This window comes from Antechinus flavipes, chromosome 5, assembly GCF_016432865.1.
Source record: "Antechinus flavipes isolate AdamAnt ecotype Samford, QLD, Australia chromosome 5, AdamAnt_v2, whole genome shotgun sequence".
In the NCBI taxonomy this organism is placed as follows: Eukaryota; Metazoa; Chordata; class Mammalia; order Dasyuromorphia; family Dasyuridae; genus Antechinus; species Antechinus flavipes.
The window spans coordinates 158,109,671-158,129,193 of record NC_067402.1 but is presented as its reverse complement, the minus strand read 5'-3'; the positions used below and the strand labels follow the sequence as shown (position 1 = coordinate 158,129,193).

General features: G+C 35.0%; 1 protein-coding gene across 1 annotated transcript in view; it reads left to right on the top strand.

The window, feature by feature from the left end:
* The window catches only part of LOC127538643 (ras association domain-containing protein 7-like), a 135,156-nt gene extending 115,849 nt beyond the window's left edge, over positions 1–19,307 (top strand). Inside the window, 3 exon segments of the mRNA XM_051962417.1 lie at positions 17,629–18,376; positions 18,467–18,586; positions 18,776–19,307. Coding sequence (XP_051818377.1) covers positions 17,629–18,376; positions 18,467–18,586; positions 18,776–19,060 — 1,153 coding nt within the window. The 3' untranslated portion in view covers positions 19,061–19,307.
* Positions 19,308–19,523: the final 216 nt, after the last annotated feature.

Genomic DNA, 19,523 nt, shown 5'->3' with positions numbered 1-19,523 from the left:
ATCTTTTTCCTTTTTTAACAAAACTTTTTTATTTACAAAACACAAGCATAGATAATTTTTCAGCATTGATCCTTGCAAAACCTTCTGTTAAAAATCTTGCCCTCCTTCCCCCCACCTCCTCCACTAGCTGTCAGGTAGTCCAATACATGTTAAATACATTAAATCCAATATATGTATACATATTTATACAGTTATCTTGCTGCATAAGAATAACCAGATCAAGAAAGAAGGAAAAAAAAATTGAGAAAGAAAAGAAAATGCAAGCAAACAATAAAAGAGAGTGAAAATGGAATGTTGTGGTTCACACTCAGGTCCCACAGTCCTCTCTCTGGGTGTAGATGGCTCCCTTCATCACTGAATAAGTAGAATTGGCTCAAATTGTGTCATTGTTGAAGAGAGCCACTTCCATCAGAATTGATCATCATATAGTCTTGTTGTTTCCATATATAATGATATCCTGGTTCTGCTTTGCTTATTTCACTTAATATCAGTTCCTGTAAGTCTCTCCAGGCTTCTCTGAAATCATCCTGCTGGTTATTTCTTAAACAATAATATTTCATAATATTCATATAGCATAATTTGTTCACCTATTCTTCAATCAATGGACATCCATTTAATTTCTAATTTCTTGCCACTACTAAAAGGGCTGGCACAAACATTTTTGCACATGTGGGTCCCTTTCCCTCATTTAAGATCTTTTGGGGATATAATCCCAGTAGAAGCACTCCTGGATCAAAAGATATGCACAGTATGATAACTTTCATAGTTCCAAATTGCTCTCCAGAATGGTTGGCTTTGTCCACTAATAATGTATCCATGTCACTATTTTTCTACATCACCTCCAACATTGATCATTATTGTTTCCTGTCATCTTAGCCAATCTGAAAGTTGTGTAGTGGTATCTCAGAATTGTCTTAATTTGCATTTTTCTGATCATAGTGATTTAGAGTACCTTTCATATGATTAGAAATGGTTTTAATATCATCTGAACATTGTCTGTTCATGTCCTTTGACCATTTATCAACTGGAAAATAGCTTGATTTCTTATGAATTTAAGTCAGCTCTCTATTTTAGAAAAAAAGGCCTTTATCAGAACCCTGAAATGTAAAAATATTTCCCCAATTTATTGCTTCCCTTCTAATCTTGTCTTCATTGGTTTTGTTGGTATGAAAACTTTTTTTAACATAATATGATCAAAATTATCTATTTTGTGATAAATAATAATCTCTGATTCTTCTTTGGTCACAAATTCCTTCCTCCTCCACAGGTCTGAGAGGTAAACTATCCTATATTTTGTAATTTGTTTATAATATCATTCTTTATGTCTAGAACATAAACCCATTTTGATGTTATCTTGATATACAGTTATGTGTGGGTCAAAATCCATATGAGGTTCCAATTTTCCCAGCATTTTTTGACAAATAGTGAGTTCTTATCCCAAAAGCTGAGATTTCGGGGTTTGTCAAATACTAGATTGCTATAGTTATTGGCTATTTTGTCCTGTGAAACTAACCTATTCCACTGATTGACTATTCTATTTCTTAGCCAGTACCAAATGGTTTTGATGATCACTGCTTTATAATAAGTTTTAGATTTGGTACAGCTAAGGCACCTTTGCTTGCTTTTCTTTTCATTAATTCACTTGAAATTCTTGACCTTTTGTTCTTCCAGATGAATTTTATTATTTTTTCTAGGTCAGTAAGATAGCTTCTTGGGAGTTTGATATAGCACCAAATAAATAGATTGATTTAGGTAGTAATGTCATGTTTATTATATTTGCTCAAATTATCCAAGAGCACTTGATATTTTTCCAATTGTTTAGATCTGAAGTTATTTGTGTAGAAAGTTTTGTAGTTTTGCTCATATAGTTCCTAACTTTCTCTTGACAGATGGATTCACAAATATTTTATCCTATCAAAAGTTATTTTAAGTGGAATTTCTGTTTTTATCTCTTGTTGTTGGATTTTGTTAGTAATGTATAAAAATGCTGATGATTTATGTGGATTCATTTTGTATTCTGCAACTTTGCTAAAGTCGTGGATTAATTCTAATACAATTTTAGTTGATTTCCTTGGTTTCTCTATGTATAATATTCTATTTACCTCTTTAACTTCTTTTTTTATTTATTTTGTGGTTTGGTTTATCTGTTTCTGATAAACCATGTTTGGTTTCTCCCAATATTATAGTTTTGCTGTCTATTTCTTCTTGAAGCTCTCTTAACTTATCCTTTAGGATTTTAGATGCCATACCACTTGGTGCATATATGGTTAGTATTGATATTGCTTCATTATATATGTTACCCTTTAACAAGATATAGTTTTCTTCCTTATCTCTTTTAATTAGATCAATTTTTGCTTTTGCTTGATCTGAGATCAGGATCGCTACCCCTATTTTTTTTTTTTACATCACCTGAAGCATAATAGATTCTGCTTCAGTCTTTTACCTTTACTCTGTATGTATCATTCCACTTTAAATGTATTTCTTGTAAATAACATATTGTAGGATTCTTGCTTTTAATCCAGTCTACTATCTGCTTCCACTTTAAGGGAGAAATCACCCCATTTACATTTGTGGTTAAAACTACTAATTCTGAATTTCCTGTCATCTTATTAACATCAAATTAGACTTTTCTCTTTCATTTTTCCCTTTCCCTCCTCCCCAGTATTTTATTATAAGTACTACTTGCTTGAAGCTGCCCTCCCCTTTTAGAGTCCCTCCCCCATTCTTATGCCTTTTCCCGAATATTTCTCTTTTTCCTTCTATTTAGCTTATGCCTTTCCTTTTCCACTTTCCCCTCCCACTTTTTAATCAGGTGAGTGAAGTTTCTCTGTGGAACCAAATATGTCCAATATTTTCTCTTTGAGCCAAATCTGACGAGAGAAAGATTCCCACAATGTTTATCCCCTCTCTTTTTTTCCCCTCAATTATAATAGGTTTTATTTGCTTCTTCCTGAAATGTATTCTGCCAGTCCAGAGCTAATTCAGAGGCTGGATCAGTGAATTAATCTGAGGGTTCTGAGAGAAGGTCAGAAAGAAATGAGTGTCCTCTAAGCCATCTTGGTTCCTTCCCTGGAAATCATTTCAAAGCTTTGAATTCAGCCTGTTCTTTGTCCAGGATTCTAATTTTCAAACTTGTTTTTAAAAATCTCTGTTCTGTATCAATCCAAGGTGAATGTATTGACTTCCTCACTTAACTGTGTAGTCTATTCATCTTAACCCAAAATATTCCCTATCTATTTTTTTCTTTTTCTATCATTCTTCTTTTACTTCTGAGATTTAAGGATACTGTTTTGATTTTGTTCTTTCAATTCATAGCCTTTCAGTGTTACCTGGAAAAGAGTGTTATTCTTTCTTCATCTAGAGTTAATATTATAACTCTATAATATTCATTTTCTCTATGATATAAAAACAAACATGAAACACTTTTTTAAATCATATGCATGCAGTGAAGAGTACTATAACCTGTTTTTTTCATTCTTTAAACATCATAATCACACTTGTGTACACATTTATATATTTATGTCCAACAGATTAGCCATGACAAATTCTATCCTATAATAATATTCATATTTGCAACTGAAATTGGCTGATAAAGTCCAAACAATTATGTCAGAATATATGCTGATGATTTAAAGGAATTATTAGAACTATTACAGTGTCACTTACATTTTAAAAACTATAGGTTCACACAATATCTTAAGAAGGAATATGTAGTCAGGTCCAGCATTAAATTCTTTAGAAAAAAATATGAAGTAAACCATTGAATATGAAAAATGCCAGGTACCTTAAAACATCTTCAACTAATTATGGGTTGTCAAACTCTAACTTCATCTTGGAAATGTATGTGGATGATTACAGATGAGCTATTTACTTGATGATGAATTCTGACCTAACAAACATTTCGCATCAAGGATTCTAATAGCTGCCAACTATAGTTTAAAGTCTTCTGACAGTTACAATTCCCATTAACCTCACTGAAGAACACGAATGAGATAAATAATGGAAAATTATACTTGTATGTTGTGCTTCAAATCCAAAAGAAGAAGAGGTGGGACTTTATATCCTTATATGATATTTTGTCATAAAAGTTTGAGATTAATCTTTATTCTGTTGTGTTAGTAATCAACTCATAATGAAGAAAAAATAAACATTGACTGGTTTGCTTTTTCAAAATATCTTTCATTTTATGTATCTGAATTAGACATTTTTACCAATTAAATTTTATTGATCAATCAATCTAACTTCATTTTATATAGCCAGTATTCTGTGGCTTTTTTTAGTTCAACAATATTGCAGAAGTCAAATTCTAGAGTGGTTAATTGGAATAATTCAAACCTGTTTTTGGGGGGCTTTTTAGTATCCAAAATTAGGTTTATTGAAGAATCGTGTAATGGGGAGAAGTAAATCCTCTGAGAATTAAACTTAAACTCTGTATTCAAAATATAAATATTGTTGCTATGAATTTTTAAAATAGTAACAAATATATTGACATATATTATTTTAGTTCTAAATGTTTTTTACTTTGCCATTACCAGACAAATATTGTTATACCAAAGACTTCTCATTAAAAAGGTGCTTCTTTTTAAATCTCTGAGCATTTTTGAATAAAAGGCACCTTTTTTTAACATATTTCCTCTGGAAGATTTCCCAACTTAGTAAGAAATATCACAACTGATCTGGGTGCATTTTTGAGAAATAAGAATCCACTATAATCACAATGAAATATGAAGAAGAGAAAGAAAAGCAAGAAAGCAAGAAAGAAAGAAAGAAAGAAAGAAAGAGAATGAGAAACAGAGAAAATAGCATATGTAAAAGAGCACAATAACTATCTATCAACTATGGATATATACATTTTATATATTAATTGGATTACTTCTTTTATTCTAACTTTGAAACATCTTAGATTTACTGAGAAATTAAGAATGTCTAGTGAATAAAGTTGTAAAATATTTCAAAATATGAAGGTGACACTGATCTTTTCTTAAATAATGTAAATAAAATCATAGTGACCTTTGGCCGTAAGGTACCTGAGTTCTTCACATACCTTTATATAACTGACAGTACTCCAAAGGGTCACTCTATTCACATGAGTTTTGGTGTCATTGGACCTGGCTTGCTTAAAGACGCAAACAAAGACTGGAAAGCCCATATTTCATCTTCTTTTAGCTGCCAAAATTTCTCTAGGAATAGGAAGTGGGACTCGCAAAATTTTGGCCTCAATGTCTATCCATCCGTGGCTGTAAATCAAAGAAATTCAGTCTATAGGAAATAAACTTTTTTTTTCCTCTCCTGACTGGTCACTGGCAGATACTATTGCCTTCAGCATAACTTATAGCCAGCAATTCATATACATTTTTTAACAAATAATTACACATCAGATATACACAGACACACCATACACACACACACACACACAAAATAAACATATATATATATATACACATATATGTATACATACTTTTAAAAGAATTACAAAATATCTTATCTTTTTAATATTTTTTTCTAGTTATTTCTTTAGATATTAAATAGTTTTCATAGGAGTTTACTTTCAAGCTGAATCCAATCATTCCCAACATGATCAAGAAGGGGAAGAAAATATGGCAAATGTACTGGAGTTTACCATAGGATTGTGCTAGCACTGGAACAAAGCAGAAACCTGATTATTGATGAACATGAAAATTAAGATGAGAATATGACTGTTAAAGAGATGCAAAAATAGGACGAAACAAAATTTTGCCTTTCAAATATCTCATTACCATAATTCATAAATTATTTGAAATGTTTCCAGAACAATATAATGTCCTTATTCAATGGGTAAAATCCTGAAGTTTGGAGATGGAAGAAATCTTGGCAATTAACTAAACCTGTTTTCACTTCACTTCCCATTTTATGCCTTAGTTTCATTGCTTTTAAAATATGCCTTTATTTTACTAGTAAAATGATAAATTGTTATCTTGTTTTATATCTTTTAAAACATTCAGTCTGATCTCCCTCCTAAAAAAAGTCCATCACAGATATAGGGAAACTACAGATTATAATTTCTCCATAGAAGAAATAAAAATATTTATGAATTAATATAAAGAACCTCTAATTCATAAGTTATTTTTCCCCTTCCATACTCACAGGCTTAGAGCTATGCCTAGCCCTTGTTTTAGAACATTTGCCTGGACACTACAATAATAACTTGGCTTAACAACATTCCATAAGCTATTCTTCAGCTCAAGAAGTGTGAGAAACAGTTATTTTTCGGTAAAGTAGAGGAATGAAGTTAGTAGCATATCAACATGGGAGGGAAAATTATATTGCATGAAAATGAACTGAAACTTAGCTGGAAATCAATAACTTTATGAGAGACAGAAACTTTTAAACTTTCTAAGTATCTTAGAGTGCCAATGGGAAAGACCAAAATTATTCAAGACAAATCAAATTTATAAAATAAGAAATGAGTTAAAAATGTCATAAATAAAAGCTGAACATAAAAAAAAATATGATGACAAAGATGGTCTTGATGATATTAAAGGACATCCATAAAAAAACATAATTCTTAAAAATGAAAGAGAGCAGGGGCAGAGGTAAAATGATAGAGAGTATAAATGTCTTTATCTGGACTCTTATCTGATGTCCTTCAGATCAACACCAAATCAAACCTCTGAACTAATTTGGAGTGACAGAACCCGCAAATATTTGGAGTATAACAAATTTCCAGAAGAAGATATTTTAGAAGAACTTCAGAAAATATTTGTTTCAATCGGGTATGGAGGGAGAAGACCAAGCACAGGCACAGTGCAGAGACACAGGGTGGTGTAGTCCCCACCTGCAGGGAATGGAGAAAAGCCCAGTATTATATTTATGAGCATCACTTGCCTCAAGCAGCCCTCCCTCTTTAGAGTCCCTCTCCCTTTTTTATATCTTTATTCTACTATTTCTATTTTCCCTTCTATTTAGCTTATCCCTTTTCTTTTCCCCTTTCCCCTCACACTTTTCTATAAAATGAGAGAAATTTCTCTGTGAAAGCAAGTATGTCTACCATTCTTTCTTTGAGCCAAATCTGATGAGAGAAAGATTCAAATGATGTTCATCATCCTCCTTTCTTTCCCTCAGTTATAGTAAGTTTTCTTTGCCTTTTTTTGAGATGTAATTTCCCTCATTTTACCTCCACTTTTTCCTTTTTCTGGTACAATCCCCTCTCTACCTCTAGTTTCTTTTTTTACATTTTAACAGTAAAATCAAATTATACATGCACTTTCTATCTATACCCATAATAGAAATAGTTCTCAAGAGTTCTTTTCTTTTTACCTTTCTATGCTTCTCTTGAGTTCTACATTTGGAGGTTATTTTTTTTTTTTTTTGTTTGGCTCTGGTCTTTTCATCAGAAATAAATGGAATACACTTGTTTCATTGATGTCCATCTTCTTCTCTGAAAGAAAATGCTCAGTATAGCAGGATAGTTTATTCTTGGCTGCATTCCAAATTCCTTTGCTTTTTTTGTAATATCAGATTCCAAGTTCTTTGATCCTTTAAGGTAGAAGCTGCTGGGTCCTAATCCTTATTGCAGCTCCTCAGTATTTGAATCTCCACCCACCCCCAGCTGCTTGTAATATTCTTTCCAGGGTTTGATAGTTTTGAAATTTACCCATCATGTTCCTTGGAGTTTTAATTTTGGAGTCTCTTAATTTATAAGAAATCAAGCCATTCTCCAATTGATAAATGGGCAAAGGATATAAACAGACAATTTTCAGATGATGAAATTGAAACTATCTCCACTCATATGAAAGAGTATTCCAAATCACTATTGATCAGAGAAATGCAAATTAAGACAACTCTGAGATGCCACTACACACCTTTCAGATTGGCTAAGATGTCAGGAAAAAATAATGACAAATGTTGGAGAGGATGTGGGAAAATTGGGACACTGGTGCATTGTTAGTGGAGTTGTGAACGAATCCAACCATTCTGGAGAGCAATCTATAATTATGCCCAAACAGTTATCAAACTGTGCATACCCTTTGATCCAGGAGTGTTACTAGTGGGTTTATACCCCAAAGAGATACTAAAGAAGGGAAAGAGACCTGTATGTGCCAAAATGTTTGTGTTAGCCCTGTTTGTAGTGGCTAAAAACTGGAAAATGAATGGATGCCTATCAACTGGAGAATGGTTAGATAAATTGTGGTATATGAATGTTATGGAATATTATTGTTCTGTAAGAAATGATCAGCAGGATGAATACAGAGAGGCTTGGAGAGACTCACATGAACTGATGCTAAGTGAAATGAGCAGAACCAGGAGATCATTATAAACTTCAACAACAATACTGTATGAGGATGTATTCTGATGGAAGTGGATTTCTTCAACAGAGAAGATCTAATTCAGTTCCAATTGATCAATGATGGACAGAAGCAGTTACACCCAAAGAAAGAACACTGGGAAATGAATGTAAACTGTTTGTATTTTTGTTTTTCTTCCAGGGTTATTTTTACCTTCTGAATCCAATTCTTCCTGTGCAACAAGAGAACTGTTTGGGCCTGCACACATATATTGTATCTAGGATACACTGTGCCATATTTAACATGTATAGGACTGCTTGCCTTTTGGGGGAAGAGGTGAGGGAGGGAAGGGAAAAAGTTGGAACAGAAGTGAGTACAAGGGATAATGTTGTAGAAAAATTACCCAGGCATGGATCCTGTCCATGAAAAGTTAAAATTATTTTTTAAAAAAAAATTGGAGTCTCTTTCAGGAGGTTTTTGGTCAATTCTTTCAATGACTATTTTGCCTTCTAATTCTATGACATGAGGGCAGTTCTTTGTGATTATATCCTGGAAGTTGAGGTCTAGGCTCTTTTTTTTTTCATCATGGTTTCAGGAAATCTGATAATCCTTAAATTGTCTCTCCTAGATTTATTTTTCAGGTCAATTGTTTTCGCAAGTAGGTATTTCACTTTTCTTCTTCTTCTTTTTTTTTTTTTTTTTTTTGGTTTTGCTTGACTGATTCTTGATGTCTCATTGAATCATTCATTTCCATTTGTTCAGTTCTGATGTTTGGTGAATTATTTTCTTCATTTGCTTTTTTAGTTCTTTTTGTATTGGTTCAATTGAATTTTTAAATAAGTTGTTTTACTCTATTTTTTTTCCATTTCACAAATTCTGTTTTTAAGGAGCTATTTTCTTTTTACATTTCATAAATTCTGTTTTTTCAGTGAGTTATTTTCTTTTTGCATTTTGTCAAATCTGTTTTTAAAGAGTTACATTTTTTTTTCCATTTCACTATTTTTTATTGAATTTTCTTCAGATAATTTCTGTGTTTTCTTTTCCAAAATCTCTTGCAAAGTTCTCATTTCCTTTCCTCATTTTTTCTAGCTTTCTTTTACTATATTTTATGATTTCTTCTAGAATACCCTTGTGTGATGGGAACCAACTTATATCATTCTTTAGGTCTTCATCTGGAGATAATCTGCTTTTAGTCTTTTCTGGGTTTGAAATCTGTTCTCTTTCACCACAAAAAATTATCTAGGGTCAGAGGTCTTTTTGCTTTTTTACTCATTTTTTTAAAAAGTTGAGTTTTATTCTAGAGAGCAATTTGGAACTGTGCTCAAAAAGTTATCAAACTGTGCATACCTTTTGATCCAGCAGTGTTTCTACTGGGCTTATACCCCAAAGAGATAATAAAGAAGGAAAAGGGACCTGTATGTGCCAAAATCTTTGTGGCAGCCCTGTTTGTAGTGGCTAGAAGCTGGAAAATGAATGGATGCCCATCAATTGGAGAATGGTTGAGTAAATTGTGGTATATGAACATTATGGGATATTATTGTTCTGTAAGAAATGACCAGCAGCATGAATACAGAGAGGACTGGCGAGACTTACACGAACTGATGCTAAGTGAAAGGAGCAGAACCAGGAGATCATTATATACCTCAACACTGTATGAGGATGTATTCTGATGGAAGTGAATCTCTTTGATAAAGAGAGCTAATTCAGTTTCAATTGATCAAGGATGGACAGAAGCAGCTACACCAAAGAAAGAACACTGGGAAATGAATATAAACTGCTTGCATTTTGGTTTTTCTTCCCGGGTTATTTATACTTCTGAATCTAATTCTCCCTGTGCAACAAGAGAACCGTTTGGTTCTGCACACCTATATTGTATCTAGGATATACTGTAATCTATTTAACATGTAAAGGATTGCTTACCATCTAGGGGAGGGAGTGGAGGGAGGGGAAAAATCAGAATAGAAGTGAATGCAAGGGATAATGCTGTAAAAAATTACCCTGGCATGGGTTCTGTCAATAAAAAGTTATAAAAAAGTTGAGTTTTGTTTTTAGATAAGGGAGATTGTCCAAGCTTCTTCTACAAGCAGCAACAGCTATGTTGGCTCAGTGCTTGCTAGAAGGAGTCAGCATTAATTGAGTTCCAGTGATGGGTGGGCATGGGCAGGTCCTGTGAAATGTTGGCCTTTCAGAATTCATTATTTACCTTTTGTGTTTTTGTTGGATGCTTTATAACTTCTCTGCTCATATAGTGGCTTGCAACCAGGACAGAGTAGGCAACACAGCTATAGATGATTCTCTAGCCTGCACTGCCCCTGGACTGTGCTGCCTGCGCTCTGGTGTCTTGTGCTCAGCCTACTTGCATTTGTCCTGCCCCATGCCTGATTGAAACAGACCTTTTCTAGAGAGCTTTGAAATTATTTTCTGCTGGTTAATTGTTGCTTCCCCAATATTTGTGGAATTAATTCAGAGATTGGATTTGCTAATTAATCTGAGAGTCATTGGAGAAGGTCAGAAAGAAATGTGTGTCCTCTCTGCCAACTTAACTCCCTCCCTCTCCTATTCTGGTTCAGTATTAGGAAAGCCATTAGCATAATAGACTATATCAATAATCAGTCTAATAAAAATCATAAGGTTATCTCAATAGATGCAGATCTGTGTATTACATAAAAAGGGAATGCAGTCCAGGACAGGAAGGCTCTGAACAAACTAGCAGCAAGCCAGCAAACTAGTGGTAGATCCTGGTTTCCCAATGCAGTGGAAGCAATCCTGGTCTCAGATAAAGTAAAAATAGAAATGGGCCTAATTAAAAAGAGATAAAGGAGGGAACTATACCTGTTAAAAGTAATGAATGCCAAGCATATGAAGCAATATGAATATTTAAAAAATACACAAAGTAGTATAACATCCAAATTCATAAAGGAGAAATCAAATGAACTATAAGAATTATGAAATGTAAAACATAATTTTGGATCTATTAAAATAAAAAAAAACATTTTATATAAACATAAACATTGCAAATAAAATTAGAAAAAAGCAAAAAGCTGGGAACCAGTCTTTAGAGCAAGAATCTTAGATAAAGGCCTCACTTTTCAAATATATACAGAATTGGATCAAATATATGACAATATAAGTCATTTAGGTCTTCATCTGGAGATAATCTGCTTTTAGTCTTTTCTGGGTTTGAAATCTGTTCTCTTTCACCACAAAAAATTATCTAGGGTCAGAGGTCTTTTTGCTTTTTTACTCATTTTTTTAAAAAGTTGAGTTTTATTCTAGAGAGCAATTTGGAACTGTGCTCAAAAAGTTATCAAACTGTGCATATCTTTTGATCCAGCAGTGTTTCTACTGGGCTTATACCCCAAAGAGATAATAAAGAAGGAAAAGGGACCTGTATGTGCCAAATCTTTGTGGCAGCCCTGTTTGTAGTGGCTAGAAGCTGGAAAATGAATGGATGCCCATCAATTGGAGAATGGTTGAGTAAATTGTGGTATATGAACATTATGGAATATTATTGTTCTGTAAGAAATGACCAGCAGAATAAATACAGGGAGGCTTGGAGAGACTTACATGAACTGATGCACAAAGTATATGAACAGGCAGTTTCCTAATGAAGAAACTCAAAACTATTCATAGACATATGAGGTATCACTTTACACCTATCAGACGGGCTAATATGACAAAAAGGTGACTGGGTCACACATAAAAGAATGCTCACACACACACACACACACACACACAGTTTTCTTTTCTTCAGCAAAACTTTTTATCATTACATGGTCATGGATAAGGATACTGAGAAAATGCAGTTAATTGTAAAAAAAAAATACTAAATGTATAATTTGTAGTCTATTACAATGAAGCTTTAAAAATAATAGAGGGAGTAAAAATAAAATACAGGGACCTAAATAGATATTTATTAATAACATTCTAAATAATGACTTTAAAAGAATATATCATAGAAAAATTAGGAAGTATTAAAGAGAAAATTAATGCTGCAACAGTCAACTTGACAACATTTCTGGCATGCAACTGAAACAGAAAGAAAATTATGTTATTAAGAATTTCCATTAACAAAATAGAGCATGAATTGAACATGCAATTTAGAAAAAAAATGCTAAAAGTATCAACAAAGCAATTCTAAATAAGTATAAAAGAAACTATTTTGAAAATTATGGGAGAAATAAAATGAAAAACAAAAAAGAGTGGGATGGATAAACAAAATTAAAAACCATTTTTTGAGACAACTAACAAAAGCAATAATTATTTTAAAAGGTGATTAAAGGGGCAAATGAAATAAATAAGATAAAAAGCAAGCAATGTGAATCACAAAAAAAGAAAAAGAATTATCACAAGTTATTTTCAAATAAATGAGAATTTTTAAAAAATCCCTTTAAAATGTGAAGAAATTTATAATACAAATAATTCCCCAAGTAATAAATGGTAAAAGGATATAAATAGGCAGTTTTCATATGAAGAAATTACAACTATCTATAATCATATGAAAAAAAATGCCCCAAATCACAACTGATTAGAGAAATTAAATTAAAACAACTCTAAAGCTAATATGATATATCAAGGCAAATAACAAATCCTGGAGCTAATAATATTGGGATACTAATGCACCTTGGGTGGAGTTGTAGACTGATCCAACTATTCTGGAGAACAATTTGGAACTGTATCCAAAGAGCTATTTAACCATATATAGCCTTTAATGTAGTAATACCACTATTAAGTTTATATCCCAAAGAGATAAAAAGTAAAAAAGATTTATACTGGCAAAGAAATATAATATATTTCTTTTTTTTGTGGTGGCAAAATATTGGAGATTTAGGGCATGCCCAACAATTGGGGAATAACTGAATTAGTTATGGTATATGATTGTAATTCAATCTTTCTATAAGAAATGATAAGCAGATGTTAAAAAAAACTGGATAGAATTATAAGAGCTCATGCAAAGTGAAATGGGCAGAAACAGTATAATATTGTACACAGTGGCAGCAAGATTAGATGATGATCAACTGTAAATGACTTTTCTCCTCAGCAATATAATTCAAGACAATTTATGAAAGATATTATCCACCTCCAAAGAAAGAACTTGTGTTTTTCTTTATTTTTCTCGTGTTTTTTTTTTTTTTTTGAGGGTGAATCTGTGTTGTTGTTGTTGTTGTTTTTTCCCCTATATCTAGTGTAGAACTATGCTTTTCATGATTGTACATATATAACCTATATGAAATTGTTTGCCTTCTTAATGTGGGGCATGAAAGGGATGAGAGTGTAGAGGGCTGAAACTATTGGGTTGATGCACTGAGGTCAGGACTGCTGAGTGCTTGAGACTAACTACTGATTGGACAATACTCTATGGGCATATGCTTGGAAAATGGTCCTTTCCACTATCAGTACTGGCTCAACAATTGGTGTATAGAAGATTGTAGGAGGTGGAGTAAAACAAGCTGGAGACACGCTTGGCGGTAGATGAGGGGGAAGGCAGTTGTGGAGAATCTGCTTCCATCTTGTTCAATTCTGCATCTGGGGACTGAGAATAAAGATTAAGGACTTTTGCTTATCCTGACTCTGGTTGATTCTGTGGTATCTGGGGTGCTAGCACGGTGGTCACATGAGAGCATTTGGAACTCCAAAAAAAAAAAAACCATAATAAATATATGTTATTACATATAATTGAAAAAATAAAATATTAAAAAATATCAAATACCCATATTAACAAGGAAATATATATATTAAGTAATCTAATTTCAGGGTGGGGGGATGAGGAAATTATAAAGAAAATATGAAAGGAGAAATACTATAGTCCAGAAGTATTTGCAGGAGAGTTTTGTCAAATATTTAAAGCATAATTAACACACATTGCATAAATTATTTTCAAAAATGGGAAAAAATGTTCTACCAGTCTCTTTTTATGATAATATGCCAAAACCTAAGCCAGGTAAGAATAAAGTAAGGAAAGAGAATGTAAACCAAGTTCACTAACAAATATAAATTTAAACATTAAATTAAATCTTTCCAAAAGAGGGCACAGCAATATAGCCATATTTTTATTATGATAAATTGGGATTATACAGGAAGGTAATGATAATATGACATTAGGAAAACCATTAATATAATTATTTATGGAAAGAACAAACTATCCAAAACCATATCTTATATTGGGATGATAAGAACTAGACTTGTGATTTCATTGATCTAAAAACCTTCTTGGTAAGGAAACTGCTTATCCCAGCTCAGAATACTATCTATGGTACGTTATATGTTTAGTACTATACAAAGCTATTTTAGAAAGGACATGTTTTATAAAGCTAGAAATAATGCCATAAAAGTCATTTGGAGTAAAATGATAATTTCTAGGGAAACAATGACAAATTAATAATGAGGGATAGCATAGTCCTAGGCTTCAAATTATACAATAAAATGCTAATCATTAAAAAAAATTATTACTGGTTAAAAAACCAGGACAGCCTATCTATGGAAAGGACTAGATTAGGAAGCCAGAAAAAATGAATACACCGACTTTATTTTTGATAAAACTGAGAATTTATGCCCACATATAAAAATTTAGTAATATATGTGTATATGTGTATGATATATACATATGTTTTCTATTTAATAATTTGCTGGGATGTTTAATAATGATTTATCAGAATCAGATTTAGAACATTCACCATTTACTATAAAACTAATAATGTATTCATCTGCATAGTAAAAACCATACATAAAAAAATAAAGTAGCAAATCAAATATATTTCATATTTGTGACTAGAGGATCAATTTTTTAGATGATCAATTTTAATAAAAGAATAGAGGTTATCCAAAAAAAGAGAATATATAATATCAATTATATGAAAATTTAAAGGTTAAACTTGAACAAAAACATGCAAATAGTTTTAATAAAAGTAGTTTTTTTTTTTTAAGCAAATATCTCAAATAAGAGTTTGATATCCAAGATATATAGGAACTCAGGATTATATAGTAACAAAAGTCATTAAAACAAAATAATTTCAAAAGAACTGTTTAGATAGAGTGGTGGTCTTAGAGTTAGGAAAATCTGTGTTTAAGTCCCACTTTGACATAAACTGGCTGTTTACCCTGAAAAGTCATATAATCACTCAATTTCCTGGGCAATTTTAAAGACTTCAAGTTGTAGAACATTTGCTGATAGACATTTTTCAAAGAAGTTCCTCACAGATAACTCCCTCCATTGTTTAAATTGTAGATATAGATATAGTTACACACACACACACACACACACACACACACACACACACCATACAAACAACAAATCCTCCAAATCCACAATAATAAATGAAGTATAAATATTATTCCAAGACTTCAGGTTTTAATTAACTCCCACCAAATTTATGTCAAAAGTTCAAAATATTCAAATGTTAGGATTAGTATCTGCCTTGCTCATACCACACTTTTCCATTTCTCTTGTCAAGTAGGCTAATTGTTTTTGTTTGTTTGTTTGTGTTTCTTTTTGTTTTTCTGAGAAAACAATGAAAGAAGATTCAGGAAGCTATAGCTCAAAATTTGCTGCTGCGGTTTCAGTAACCTATTGGATTTAGAAACTGTGACTATTATGCCCTCACCCAAGGTCATAAAAAGTTTCCCTAAGAAGAACTGATACTACTAGACTTTGTGAAAATCCTGAGGCCCCATAATTCACCAAACTGTCTGAAAAGCAAAATCATTTTGTTTTAGAGTGTGGCCAGGCCCTAAATATTCTATCCTTGTTGAGTATGTTTTTCCTATGCTATGGCTATATAATTTTTGTTTTGTAATTATTTGTTGTTGTTGTTAATGATTAGGTGAAATATAAGTAAATTATCTCATCACATTGTCACACCTAAAGAACAAGGAGACAATCCTGAGTCAGATCAACCCCTTAACATTAGTGTTGGAAGAATTTTGGAAAAACATGTGTGTGTGTGGAAGGAGGGAGGCAGGGATTGGGGAGAAGCACAGTAAGGGCAGGATGTATCATTACATGAATTATCTGCCTGAAAATGTTCATGAAAATAATTAAAGCCACAAATAAGTAAATAAAATTTAAAAATCAAATACGATTTAAACATGCAGATAGCAAAGTTACTGGTAAGACTAGTATAATGCAGACATTATAACAGAGAAAAATTATATATATATATAAATTCAGTCTATAATAATGATAGGGAGCTTGCAGAAACTCCAAGCAAACCACCAATTGTCCCTGACCAATGTTATATATACACTTAAAGTTTTATTATTCTTAATCCAGCCATTTGTATGAGTAGTTCAATAGCTGAACTGTCCCTGTTTAAATACAAAATGGTAAGTTTTTGATAGTTTTTCTCCCCTACTATTCCCACTATGAACTTCTTGAATTAGAAAGTAATTTGCTTTTTAAAGAAAATTTCTGTTTTCATTTTTTACATATTCTGAAAAAATATAAAAAGTAAACTGAATTTCTCTGAAGATCAACAATTACAGAAAATATTTCTGGAATTTGTCATATTTGGTTAAAAAAAAACAGAGGTGTATGGCTCATCTCATTCTTGTCATAGAGAAAATTTTCTCCATGTCTACGGATCTTATCTCAGTATAATATTTTAAATTTACAAAGTAAAATGTAAAAAACCTAATATATTAATGTATTTGTATCAATTTAAAAAAATATATAAGTTCACAAACCCTAGGTTAGGAATCACTTCTCAGATTATAAAGAAGTAAAGAACATCTTTTGGATATATATGCATATATAATGGGCATTCTTAAATATTAGCACTGAATCACTTTCCTGGAAAAGTCAATACTTTTGACTTTGGTGAGCCAAAAACAAGAACCAGAATCCAAGGAATACTGCCCACATATTAGAAGCCAAAAAGAAAGTGATGACTGCATGTATCTTTTCTTGGAAAAGGACCCATTCCCAAATTACTTCAACTAACAAAGAGATAATTCTTTACTTGTGATTCATTTATTCAGATTATCTATTTTCACAGAAGAGACCAGTTCCAGGACATATTACACAGTCAACTCTAAGGAACTGATTTTTTTGGGAAAAAAAAAAAAAAAAAACAATAACAATAACAACAAACAGACACTAAATCCCCAGACTTTTCATCATGAATGTAATTAGCTCATAAACATTCTTCCAAAATTGGTATGGATAGACCAATAGAGGGAGAACAAAGAGAAATCAGAATCAATTGATGCCAAAACAGGAGAGTGTCAAGTAGAAAGGTGGTCTTCAGCATCAAAAGTTGAAGATAAATCAAAAAAGATGAAAAATGAAAAACATTAGATATAGCAATTAATAGAATATTGGTATTTTTGCAAGATTGTAATTCCATTCAAGAACAAATTAATTCAGTCGGAGCCGGAGCCGCAACGAGGTTGGTCGGTTTGGAGCTGCGGGGAGAGGACCCAAGGGGCAGACGGGCCGCTATGTGCTCATCCAACGACTCCGAGACAAAGAGCGGCAAATGCTGCCCCAGGAGTGCCCGGTGGGGACCCAGGCCACATGTGGACAGTTTGCCAACGACGTCCAGTTTGTGCTCCGGCGGACGGGGCCCAGCCTAGCTGAACGGCCCGCCTCGGACCCCTGTCTTCCCCCAGAGCCTTCCCTCGCGTGGGCCAGCCTTCCCCCCAGGCCCCAGCCCCCTGCCCACCATGAGCCCCGCAGGGAGTGGCCCTCTCCCCCCTTGGGAAGGAGCTCCATCTGGCCCAAGGAGGACGTGGGAGAGGAGCTGTGGGGCCTGGAGCATCTGGTCCAAAGCAATGAGGCCGAGCTGGGTCAGGAGGGCTTCTGGCAAGAGGAGCTCAAGCGGGAACTGGAACAGGAGCTGGAGCGGCAGGGCCACATGCAGAAACTGCAGGCCGCCACCGAGGAATGCGTCCGGCGCCTTCGGGAGCTGGACGCTCAGGCCCGGGCTCTGGAGGAGGAGATCCGCTGGCGGCAGCAGCAGCAGGAGGCGCCGGGTCCCCGGAGGCCGCAGGATGAGGCGGCGGCCGCCCGGCTCCAGAGGGACCTGCAGACCGAGGCCCTCCAGAGCGAGAGGCTGGAGAGCAGCCTGGCCTGCGTGCGCCGGGCCCTGGCGGAAACGGAGCAGAGCCTGCATGTGAGGCCAGCCTGACCCAGCACCCGCCGTGCCCCCCCCGCGAAGGCAGGGGCCAGGCTCCTTCATGACTCCCCTCTCCTAGCCATTCAGGCCCAGGCCCAGGAGGTGGAGGAGCTGAACCGAGAGTTTAGATAGTGTAACCTACAGCAGTTCATCCAGCAGGCCGGGCCTGCGCTGCCCCCAAGGCCCCAGGGCCCTGGCTCCAGCCAGGTGAGAGCCTGGGGAGCTGGGCACCAGGGGAGCCCCAGGAAGAACACCCCGCTTCCCAGGGCTCCCCGGGCTCACTCGCTGTTTGCTACAGGATCCTCCAGCCTCACCAACAAACCCATCCCACACCTTCCCAAGATGTCCAGCCTGAACCCCAAAGCACACGTAAGCCGGCTCCCCCTGCCCCTCCAGGAAGAAGACTCTGAGCAGGGCCTTTGTGTGGCCGCCACTCTGGCGCCTTCCTCTCCGCCGCCCGCCACGGCCGCGGGGAGGCCGTGGCTGTGGTCGGCCGCTCACTCGGCCCCCTCGGCTCTCACCGTCACCTCTCTCTCAGAGACAGCTCACCTGGACCCCGAGGCCCTGCTAAAGGTGGTCGCTGCCAGGCCGGGGGACCCATGTTCCAGCCGTCCCGCTGGGCAGAGGAGTAGCCAGCTCCTGTCCCTCTCCACACATGCTGCACTGGTCAGAGATGAGTGAGGGATCTCTGGGAAAGACTGACTGGGGCAGACAGGCAGACGGCCAGGGGTCCCCCGGACCTGGCCGGCCTCCTTTGGCCAATTCCTCAGATCTCTACACTGTGGCCAATAAACTCCTAGCAGGACCCGGGGGCGGGGCTCTCTCTTGCTGTGGCCTGAGTGTGTCCCTTTCCTCACTGTGTGGATCCCCCTGGAATAAAGGCACCCAAGTACCAAAAAAAAAAAAAAAAAAAAAAAAAAAACAAAAAAAACAAATTAATTTAAACCAGTTTTTCAGGTTTATTTGGTTCATTGAAGTCAGATTTTGATGTGACTGAATAAAAAGTAGAACATAACAGTTCTAACATACTGAAAGAAATGGGAAGAGAGGAGGACAAAGGGAGATTACATTAAGTATGAAGAAATCCATTTTGGAGCAGCAAGGCAAAAACAGAGATTGAAATTGAAAAAATGGGAGGATATGG